The sequence below is a fragment of the Nelusetta ayraudi genome, unplaced genomic scaffold (assembly GCF_046127955.1).
Source record: "Nelusetta ayraudi isolate G7.1 ecotype Tasmania unplaced genomic scaffold, CSIRO-AGI_Nayr_v1 ptg000018l, whole genome shotgun sequence".
Classification (NCBI taxonomy): Eukaryota; Metazoa; Chordata; class Actinopteri; order Tetraodontiformes; family Monacanthidae; genus Nelusetta; species Nelusetta ayraudi.
Window position 1 is genome coordinate 3611298 of NW_027466068.1, and position 11117 is coordinate 3622414.

The following is an 11117-nucleotide window of genomic DNA, read 5'->3' on the forward strand; positions in this document are numbered from 1 at the left end:
CATTCTGTATTTAAGTAAAATAATGGGTACTTGTAAAAAAAAAAAAAAATATATATATATATATATATATATATATATATATATATATATATATATATATATACACACACACACACACATATATATATATGTATATATATATATATATATATGTATATATGTATATATATATATATATATATATATATATATATATATATGTATATATATATATATATATATGTGTGTGTGTGTGTGTGTGTGTGTGTGTGTGTGTGTGTGTGTGTGTGTGTGTGTGTGTAAAAGTACTGATTCAATTACTTTACTCAAGTAAAAATAGGAAAGTAGAGGTTCTGAAATGTGCTGTAGTAAAAAAAAAAATGAATGAAACAAACATTTGTTGATAAACTGATGTACACTAAATAATCTCCCTTTAAAGTATAATCCAGGTTTATATTTAACAACACAACAGTATAGTTCAGATAGTTCCACTTCAAGCAACAATAACTGTTGTATAAGTGGTTTACTCTTAAGAAAATTTGTAAACACTTTTTAACGCAAAAGTAACAAGCATGTTTTTCCAATGTCAGAAAGTACAAACACTGATTTGTGTACAAGTGTAAAGGTTAAAAAGCTTTCAGAAAAATAGTCAAGCACAGATATCTGAAAAAGTATTTTTACTTTACTTCCCTGAGCCCTCATAGATTTTGTGTACCAGCATTACCTGCTTAAGTTAGAAATAACATTGAAGCAAAGCTTTTGGGGTAGGCAGGCCTCTGATTGCACAGCTCAGCTTCAGCAGAGTCAGCAGTTTGACTCAGACCCGTCAAATCCAGCCTTGGAAAAGTTTATTCTGTATTCTGTTATTATTTATTATTTTTATTCCAAAATGTAATTAATCACTTTGCTTCAATTCTGGATAAATCTGACAGTTCTATCTTTATTTCCATTTTTACAGTAAACTTTAAAATTATGACTTGAGGGACAACAGACAAACAACAAAAAACCTCGACCTATGGGGGATGTACAAGCAAAGATCCCAACACATCTTGCTCCCATACATTTCTTTAAGACATTATTTGTTATTTTTAAAGCCACTGAAACATTTGCAGAAAAAAATGCTGATCTTGCTCAATGCCATATTTATTGTCCGCCACAAGGTAACCTAGTTATAGTTGATCATGACTGCTTGGCGTGACTGGCCATCAGGTATGTCTGCACTTGTGCGATCACGTTGTTCACGCTGTTCGCCTTTTTTTCCATGACCTCCAGCAGTTTGTGTATATACTCGCCGAACGCCTGTGAAGAAAACCAGAGGGTAAAAAAATCCCATTGTATTATTGTGCACTAAAGCTACAATCACAGCTTTCTGACCATATCGGGTTGGTGGTAGAGAAGTGTCTCCTCTTCATGAAATAAAGTTTGCATATTTTTAGTTTGGTCCCAATGGGCCTCCACCACCTGCAACCTAAATTCCAGAAACAAAAACAAGATACAACAATCTTACCGTCTGTTATTGTCCCACACGATGGGATTAGGGCCACTTCTGAAACAGAAACATGATTCCAGGGTACTTACTGGGCGTGGTGCAAGTCTTCACCTGTGCACAGATGGATTGTGGGTGTTATTTCTCCATGACTTGAGTTTGCAACAGTTTTCAGCCGAGGTGACAGCTTTGATTGGCCAGCCTGTTTTAAGTGTCCTGTGTGATACTGCTGTGTCGTTGCTGTTGGGCCTGGCAAAGATTCCCGTTGCGGCTTTGAATTCTGCCGGGCCTCGTCTGTTCTTTGATGTAGCAGTCTGGGCAAAGTAGTGTTTCGACAGGACTGTGTGGTTTCTGAACAAGTGAGAGCAGAATGGGAAGCGGCGGTTCTCCTCTCCGGAGTTAACAGGGTGCCGGTGACGGGTGTGGTCTGGGGTTTGGAAATGCTCTTGTCGCCTTGAAGGAGGCATAGCGTATTTTCAGGGATAGAAGGTTTTGTCATTCCTGGATAAGAGAAACAAACATGTTACGTCACCTTTTTAAAAACGCACATTCAGGCAACAGGAGAGTGAAGATCTACCTATTCTGGAATGTCCGTAGGTTAGAGAACATTTGTTCCGCCTTCCTCCAGGCTGCTCAATGGATCCCAGGCCCTTCGCTTGATGGCTCAGAAAGGACAAACCTTCGTCATCCTTCCTTCCTCCCTTCCCGTTCTCGAGAGGATAAAGCTGAAAGTTGCTCTGCTCCTCCTCATGGAGAAAGCTTGGATCAATTCTTTGATTGGTTTGAAAAAGCAAGACGTTTAAGGGTTCAGAATTGCAGCAGGAAGACGTAGTAGACAGACACTCAGTGCCTCGAGTTGAGACAACTGTTTTTTCTTCTTCTTCTATGTCATCAGAGTTGTAACCCAAACTACTGGCGTCATCTTTCTTCACTTCTGTACCTACGTCCATCTGAGCCACCCCTGAAGAGGCAGCCCAAGCCCACCGCCACTCCCCTTCTCCTTCTCGCCCAGCTGACCAGTCTCCCTCTTTGGACTTCTGCTCTTGGGTTTTCCTCAGACTCCCATATCCTGCCTCCGTGCCCTCCTCCTCTCGCATCGTGCCCTCCTTACTGGAAACACTCAAGTCTCCAGCACCAACTTCAGCTGCATTTTCTTGGCCTGTCTGCCAGGTTTTACTTTTTACATCGACCACTTCACCCAAGACAGGTGATAACACTTCCTTGTTCCCCCCCATCCAAACACTCAACCTCCTCCTCAATTCCTTCTCCAAATCACTGCACATGAGATCAGGAGCTGAGATGTTGGAGGTCTGTTGGAAGGTAGAGGGGGGAGGGTGGGACGTCTGCTCGGAGAGAGAAACATGAGATGATGAGGCCGATAAGGGCCAGCACTGCTGCAGCTGCTGGTGATATTGCCTCAGATGCCGCTTCCTCACTTTATCCTTTTCATTGAAACCTTGCAAGCACCTTTCCCTGAGAACTTCTTCTTCGGCACACATTCCACTACTTATTTTCACACATTCTCCGTGTTCCTTGCACCCATCCTCATTGTCCCCCGTCAAGGTGAGCTGCTGGTTCTCTTTTTCACTGTTTCTGGATTCCGAGTTTTTTCCGAGAATAGGTACATAAGGATTCTTGGTTGTCGCCTTTCCAAAGACCATTCCCGTCGTGCTAATTTTGTCATAATTTGTGTCCTTTGCTTTATTCCCCCCATATTTTTCCCTAACTTCCCTGCCACTAGCTTTTTTCTCTACCTTGACACATTTCCTCTGCAAGTCCCTAATCCGTGTGAATTGTCCAGGTCTTTTTCCTTGTCTCGTATTTGCAAAAGCGTCCTTATCTCCTCCACCTCTCTTGGGTGTGGAACAGAAAGCCGGATCCCCTGGGTCCAACATTTTTGAGGGTCCAATGGAAATGTTCAGGAGATTTTTGCCTTGGGTGGCAACACTGCTGCCTTCCCTACAGCTTTTTTTGCTGGGCAGGTTATGTTTGGCAGGCGGCACAGTGTAGATTCTTCGACCTTCGTGACCATGATTTCCTCTCAACTCCTTCACCCTGGAATAAATAAAGTACTGCTGTCACTGTCGACAACTAGGTGCCTCTACGAAAGCTAATAAACTGGTCAATTATACAGAACACATACTTACCGATCTGCATATCTCAGCGTGTTAAGTGTGTGATCTGTTGCTAAGTGACCTGGAGAGATGTTAGCAATCATGCATGTCCTTGAGTCCCCAACAAATGAGTCTTTCAGGACCTAGAGACACAAAAGCACAACGTAAACACATTGCATTTAACAAATGAGACAAAATTATGTGAATTCCCAAGTTTCTGAGGCCTTCTTACCTGGGTGAGTATGCTTTGTCGGAAAGGTGTGTGTGACTGTTTCTGATCAAGGGACCGGATACATTCTTTAAGCTAATGCATGGGGAAATGGAAAGAAAAAAAAAAAATTTAAACTCACAAATGCCTTTTGTTTAATTGTGGCATTCAGAGTACATGAGCATACGTGATTGCATCTCACCGACAGAAGGCTCTGGTTTATCTCAGCTCCCTCTATTCGATTACGCCTGTCGGTTTCTTTTGTCTCAGAAGCCCGCTCACTTCCGGCCAAGTCAACAAACCATATTCTACAAGCACATACGGAAACACACGCCATTATCGCTCAGATTTGAAACAGATCTACATTGAGCAAAAAAAAAAAAAACCTGGGCAACTAGAGTTTAGCAGCATTTGGATCAGGATGTTTCAAAGCAACAAAAAAAAAAGTAGACATCCCACCTCCCAACCATCTGCTGGTTTGGATGTTTTAGCTGAAATTGAAGCATCGCATGGGAGCGAGAGGAGAGTGGATTCACACCACTGGTCCCTTGTGTGCGCACGGCCATGCCATGTGAAATTACCTTTATGTATATGAGAAAAAAAAACAGAGGCTTTGGCATAAAAAAAGACTGTAGCATTAACGGCAAAATAATTCCACCTTAATATTTCTGGATAGCAACAACGTGAGCTAAAATTGAGTTAAGATGTGTGCTGCATCACGGCTATGCAATGGTTATGTTTTTTTTAAAAAAAAGACACATTTCAGATTAGCAAAAGGTCACGTCTAACACCGCAGTGTGGGCATTTCAAATGAAAGGAGCAAACCTCCAACACCGAGCCGATGGATTCCACTTTGACATCATGCAGACCAGCAATGTGCACCACATTATGTCTATCCTCTCTGGCATACAATCTAAAGAAAGAAGCAACACTGTTCATCTGTGTATAGTGAGTAAAGCAGGACGAAAGGGAAAAATATATATTTATATATACATAGATATATACACACACACACACACACACACACACATATATATATATACATATAACATATAAGGATACAAATGTTAATCACACATCCCAGTACTAAAATACAGACTAAAATGCAAATAAACATACCTTTTCCTGTGGTTTAACAGGTCATACAGCTGACCACAGTAAATTTCAAAGAAACTGACGTACACCAGCAATGGTGAGTGGGTCGGTGTGGTAGAGATATGAGCAAAAATATCCCGCACTGCCAGCATGTACAAGCCCGGTCTCTCAGGAGAGGAACCCAACATCGTGTAAGTCTTCCCTGCACCTGTTTGGCCATATGCAAAGCAGGTGGCGTTGCCTCTGTGGGTGCACGTGCATGCAACATAAGTTTGTGAATATATTAGAAAGGAAAACTGACAACAGAAAAAAAAAACAACAACAACAAGAGGCAAAAGCTTCCAAAAGTGTGAATACATCTCCACAACTGTGTTTGACTTGAATCCATCCTGTCTTACCCGTTGAGCATGTGCTGCACGAGAGGATACGCCGTCCTTTGGTACACCTCCTCATTGGAGCAGTGCTCTCCAAAAACTTGGTCAAAGTAAAACTTGTGCTACACAAAAAAGAGAGTGAGGGGAACGAAAAAAGACCTGAAATGAACACGGCTGCTTGATTCCTGTCAACAATGGGTTTCAATCCATGGACACTGAGGTATAATGCACCTGCAGTATATAGTGCCTGAGATCCACCGACTCCTTCCGTTCGCTGACATTCACGCACTGTTCGCTCGGCGCTGTCACCACGTCTTCCACTCCTCTCTTGCACTCTCTGAGCGTTAGAGGTCTTTTCCTCACGCAGACGATGATCCGCTGGCCCACTGGCTGCCTGACACGCACACTGCAATCACAGACAATCTGTAATAGGGAACTATCACCACCATCACTCCGCAAAAAAAAAAAAAAAAAAAAGATAACCGGGTGACAAAAAAAAAAGAGTCATGCTCACAGGCTCCAGAGGTTATAGAAGGTGCAGCATAATTGATGACTGCGTAAACATGGGCACTTGTGCAGGTGTCTTTCACACAGCCAACTTATAAATAATAATAATAATAATAATAATAATAATAATAATAATAATAATAACAATAATAATAATAATAATAATAATAATCATTATTATTATTATTATTATTATTATTATTATTATTATTATTATTATAACTTGGTACCGTTATTGTACAGACAATCAGACAAGCTATAAATACTTCAAGTATTTCAAGAGATGGTTTAAGAACAGTTCGGTATTTATTTTCACAAAGTGATGAAATGTGAGGGGAAACTAAACAAAATACTGATACTCACTTATTCTCAGGAGATGGGAGGGAACTCAGTGGCAGTCCATAGTTGTAGCTCACAGTTCTCTTTAATTCATAAATTGGTACCTTCATAGCAATGCGTTTATTATCCATTCTGTTATTCATCTTGGTATGGAGTTTTTGCTTCCTCGAGGTTCCTTTCCTGTTGTCTCTCTGCCTCGCCAGTTTGCCGCTGAACATTTGGGTCGTCACTCGCTTAGGCCTGGATTTCGATTCTGAGGCCGAGGAACCATTTGGTGATCTACAGACGTTGGAGCTGTGCGCGCAGATTATTTCCATGCCAGATTTGCCGTTACGTGCAGCTAACTTTTCTCTTTGCCCGTCAAACTCTGGGAATGCAAGCACGTGTTGGTTCTTGTGAAGGGCTGTCGATTTAGTTGCAAAGAAAAGAAAAAGAGGATTTAAGATTGACGCTGTGCACACTTGAGCATCATTACCGTCAAACAACGGGTAATAACCTTCATCTATGTAATCTTCATAGTCTGATTGTCCACACAGAGGAACTCGCTCAAAACTGACATTTCGGATCAGTTTGGACAGTCTGGAACTTTCCTCTGCAGAGCAGATTCCTAAAAGAGTGTAATCCTCGATGGCCAGGCTTCGAAGGTGAGCTACACAACAGAGACCAGCAGAGGTAAACCTGAAGGACGGAGGGGGTGGGCAGAGAAGAACAGATGGTCAGCAGAGAGAGGAGGATCAGGTGAGTCCCACTTAAATGCACAAGTAGTCAGTACAGTCTGCTTGCCTGCCAAAGTGATGCTGAAGTCCATATGCTTTTAGTCGATTATAAAGCCTTCGTGACTTTGGGTATTCCGCCATTAACATACAATCTTGGCCTATCCTGTGGACGGCAGACAAGGTACTTCACTCACACTAACATATGGCAGAGGCCAAAACCATCAAGAAAATACTATAAAACTCAGTTGTGTTTTTTTTTTTTTTTTTGCTGTTTATCAGCAAGCAGTGAAAGATATTTTCAGACCTGAAATGTCTGCAGACAATCTACAGCATGCTGAGCTTCCCTAGACAGTGACCGACTTGGTCACTGTGTCATCACCCTGCGTGCGCTGCACCACTCAAGAACAGGACAGAGCGCGGTGCAGTGTGGTGCTGTAATTTGACACTCGCTCTGGATGGGGCCAGCATAGTTCAGCAATGCAATGCATTTCTGTAATGTGGCAAATATGATAAATATAGCAGGCACACGCAACTGAGTTGACTCTAACATTAGATGGGCTGTCAGCTGTGCTGCTATAGTACAGCCTTTACACAGTAAGTAGCTCATCATAAGCATAGATTTGTGGCAAACAAAAAGTCCTGCACAGTACTGTGTTCTTGAAGCAGTTCTTGCTACAAGGCCAAGTATCATTTCCAACATTAAACAGATTAAAATCGACCTGTCACGTAGTTAATGTAACATCACTGTCTGACCAGCAGAAAAAAAAAGCACCACCAGAGTGAGGTGGATCACCTGATCACATGATCACAATTTTCTACAAAGTGAGATAAAATAAGCATTTTAATTTATAAAGTCAGGAAAACTATTTATATTTTTTATAATACTGTGACACTCGATGTTCTTTATGTATGACAAATAGACGCAACTTGGACCTACCTGATTCACTTCAGACTTTTTTACCGACCAAGTAAAAAAATAAATCTCGTCTTGAAAAATACAGCATTTCACAAAGTTACTGTAATAGAGCCGTGACACTATTTCCGTAAACCAAGTTGGTCTCCATAACGACGAGACAGGTTTGGGGGGAGGGCGCGTCTGTTTCCGCGCAGGATTGTGAAGGCAGCCCTCAACTGGGAGACCGAGCGGAGGGAAACAGATCCAAGGCGTTATACAGTATGTACGATTGCGGAGAGATGGTCGATGTGACTGCACTCTGCATGGAAGGGAAGATAATCCCTCCGAGAGCTTAATGTCCACCAACCGACCTGCTCTTCAGACAAAGAGCCGCTCAGACAGAACTGGCCCCTAAAGAATGTCTTAAGATGAAACGCCTCTGTCAGTCTCTTTCGCTTTTTTTTTTTTTTTTAAATTTAAACATTTAGTTTTGAAGACGTATTTTTTCAGAAGCAGGATAATAATCGTGAGATTTTGCTCTTAAACGAACAAAAATGACATGTAAAGGGGAAACAAGAAGAGCATTTTGAAAGCCGAATAAAAATATGACGTACCAAAATTTAACACGATGCAAAAAAAAAAAAAAAAAAGGGCGGCAGACGGACCATATACTTGCGACAGTCTGCCCTTGTTGCATTTGTGGCATCAAACGTATCGCAGCACAATCTCACTTCACTGACATTAATTCAATAGACATTAAATCAGAGTTCTTAGCCAACCGTAGTGCGCGTCTATTACGATCCTTATGGTAAGACCATTCAGGCGACTCGCGTTCCAACGGGGAAATATCAAAGACAAAGTAAAACGTAACAAGAACAAAGTGGTTGAATGCGTTGAGAATACCATGTTTCCCAGGAAGTTCAAGGCTCCCTTTATTCTCTGAAAGGTTTAAACGCTACCAGACCAGGGTTTAATGGAAGAAGAAAAAAACGTATGGGCCTCGGCTTTAATACAGATTAAAGTGGTTGAAAAAGATAGAATGTTGCTGTCTCACAAATAATAATAATTAGAAAAATGACCCAATTCTTTTTCAGATGAGCATTGTTGACTGTCAAATAGTGTGGGTGAACAAAATAACAGAGAAGAAAAACAATAAGTCAACTCTTATAGGGAATGCATTTCAAGTTAAATGGCCTTCAAAAGGTTAAAACCATATGCCCTTTAATTCAAGAGTTTTCATCAGGGTTCAGATCAAACAGGTGAAACACATACATATTGATACTGACGTCAGTGATTAGCAACATCAGATACAACTGTTCTTTGCAGGGACCGCTGAGAGCAACAAAAAAAACAAAAAAACAGATAGCCTTGACAATCAAATGCAAAATATGATATAAAATTTAAAAAAATACATAAATAAATAAATAAATAAAAGGAAAAACATCAATCAAGTTCCAGCTGATGAGTGGCCAGAAAATTTAGTATGTGGAACGAGATTACAACACACCCTCTCCTCTTTTCTGTGTGGTGATTTTTGTTTTTCTTGAATTAAACGACACGAGTCTGAGCTCAGGTTTTAATTTTAACAGCCGGGGGGGGGGGGGGGGGGGGGGGGGTTGGGTTGAAAACGTCCACATAGCACCTTTTGGCCCCTCCCAGTCGTAGACGCGTTATTATGGAATAATAGACTTCCGCTGTAGGAACAACGTCATCGATGTGCACCGTCGCTCAGTTATTGCGTAGCCCGTGTGGAAACATGGCTCCTGTGTAAATTGTTTTTCGTCTTTCTTAAGTATTAGTGTGCTAATTATATATATATGTGGTCTTAGCAGGATTGTTCCGGGATATGCGATATACAGAGGCAGTTGGACTGAATGTTCAGTTGTTGTTGTTTTTTTTTAAAGCACAGATTCGACATTTACCGGGGGGCGGTACTGTAATAACTTTTTTTTTTTTAGTATACTGTTTACTATAGTATCTGGACATGCACAATTGTACACGTATCGTAACTTGCTGGACGTAATGACCAGCATGTCGTCGGATGAAGATGCCTCTCAGACCTCCTCCACCTGTTCTCCTCCTGCTGGCTGCTCCTCCTCACCACCACCTGCCTCCCACTTCATTGGGAAGAAGGAAGACATCGTGAAGGCTGGACGCCTGACGCTACAGGTGGACGGATGCAGGGATGTGTTGATCCTGCACCACCAGGGTCGGCTTCATGCAATGGATTTGCGCTGCTATCGTAAGCTCTAAATGTGTGGATGTATTATTATTATTAGTATCATATTTTAAGCTTTGGCCTGCTCATAGCAATAAAATGTTTCATATTGTTTTTTTTTTCTCCACAACAGATTCAGGTGGCCCATTACAGTGTGGAGACATTGAGGTCAGTTGCATATGACTGTTATTATTACTGTGAAATCCTGATGCATAACTGCCATTATTGTTGCTAATGGTTTTGTTCTTGTTTTCTCAACGTAGGAGTTTGATGGTAAACAATGCATCGTGTGTCCATGGCACAAGTACAAGATTACACTGACAGAAGGGGAAGGACTGTATCAAGCTGTTGATGATCCCTCAGCCAAACCTCTGAGAACACACTGGCGCTCCAAAGGTGTCAAACAGAGAATTCACAGGATCACCGAGGTCAATGGAGATGTATTTGTGACTTTGAACGTGTCTAACAAGGACATTGACTCAGATGTCTATCAAACTGAGAGATACAGAACTATGTTCAAGAACCAACGACTCGCCAAGTGTAAATAATCAGACTCAAGTATTGTCATTGTTTATTTTATTTTATTTTTTATTATTTAAAAAAAAACCAAAAAAAAAACCAAAATGTGACGTGTTTTTTGCAAGCTCCAAAACTAAACAAGTGCTACTTATATAATTCAAACACCAACTTTCGCTGATAAGGTTTGACGTAAGGCATTAACTATTATATAATGATTATTTTCTAGTGTAATGTTTTTGGAATGATGTGTTGTTTTTTTAAGTTTGGGTTTTCACAATGAATACAGAATATGTTTTGTCAATTGGGTCTATGAAAATTACATTGTTTCAAGTGGGAAATCGAATCTTTATATTTATTCAAAATAATATATGTAATAACATACATTAATCATTTGATTATTGTTGCCATTTAACAAACAAATTGACTATCGAACTTCCTCTTTACCTCGTCTTTATTTTATGAGGATACCATCTTGTGGCTGAAAAGAACAATCCTTTTAGACGCCAGATGGCAGCAGTGAGCCTTGTTTCGGCTGACATATAAATTAAAACTTTATAAATTTGCGTCTAAAAATAATACTAATGATATTAATGTTGTGTTTTAAATAAATAATTATGTCTGTAGCAATTACAAATGTAACGCTATTCCAAGTATCGAATTCCGACGT

General features: G+C 40.6%; 2 protein-coding genes across 8 annotated transcripts; one reads left to right on the forward strand and one right to left on the reverse strand.

Annotated features, from left to right (window-relative positions):
* Positions 1–856: 856 nt before the first annotated feature.
* On the reverse strand, positions 857–8475 carry LOC142887916 (uncharacterized). Of its 7 annotated transcripts, none has more exons than XM_076025881.1 (17): positions 8328–8469; positions 7123–7308; positions 6886–6981; positions 6599–6780; positions 6127–6505; positions 5488–5662; positions 5281–5378; positions 4907–5125; positions 4613–4700; positions 4247–4368; positions 3990–4095; positions 3812–3883; positions 3613–3722; positions 2043–3520; positions 1558–1966; positions 1354–1447; positions 857–1278 (listed from the first exon to the last, which is right to left on the reverse strand). In XM_076025881.1, exons 3-17 carry the CDS (start codon positions 6963–6965, stop codon positions 1159–1161), a joined length of 3732 nt encoding a protein of 1243 aa, XP_075881996.1. In that variant the 5' UTR covers positions 6966–6981; positions 7123–7308; positions 8328–8469; the 3' UTR covers positions 857–1158. The 7 variants fall into 7 exon arrangements, with proteins under 7 accessions (XP_075881996.1, XP_075881997.1, XP_075881994.1 ...); XM_076025882.1 differs by lacking the exon at positions 8328–8469 and adding an exon at positions 7756–8302; XM_076025879.1 differs by lacking the exon at positions 7123–7308.
* Positions 8476–9370: 895 nt separating this feature from the next.
* Positions 9371–10555, forward strand: LOC142887920 (Rieske domain-containing protein-like). Its single transcript, XM_076025889.1, has 3 exons — positions 9371–9955; positions 10065–10099; positions 10195–10555. Exons 1-3 carry the CDS (start codon positions 9736–9738, stop codon positions 10477–10479), a joined length of 540 nt encoding a protein of 179 aa, XP_075882004.1. The 5' UTR covers positions 9371–9735; the 3' UTR covers positions 10480–10555.
* The last annotated feature ends 562 nt before the right edge of the window (positions 10556–11117 follow it).

Bases quoted from the DNA above. Each gene is read 5' to 3' on its own strand.
- LOC142887916 (XM_076025879.1), bottom strand. From the start codon at position 8,419: ATGCCACAAATGCAACAAGGGCAGACTGTCGCAAGTATATGGTCCGTC. The intron at 5,126-5,280 runs GTAAGACAGGAT...GTGCACCCACAG, and splicing joins GTGCAGCACATGCTCAACGG to AGGCAACGCCACCTGCTTTG. The intron at 4,096-4,246 runs GTGGGATGTCTA...ATGTGCTTGTAG, and splicing joins AACCAGCAGATGGTTGGGAG to AATATGGTTTGTTGACTTGG.
- LOC142887920 (XM_076025889.1), top strand. From the start codon at position 9,736: ATGACCAGCATGTCGTCGGATGAAGATGCCTCTCAGACCTCCTCCACC. The intron at 9,956-10,064 runs GTAAGCTCTAAA...TCTCCACAACAG, and splicing joins AATGGATTTGCGCTGCTATC to ATTCAGGTGGCCCATTACAG. The intron at 10,100-10,194 runs GTCAGTTGCATA...TTCTCAACGTAG, and splicing joins TACAGTGTGGAGACATTGAG to GAGTTTGATGGTAAACAATG.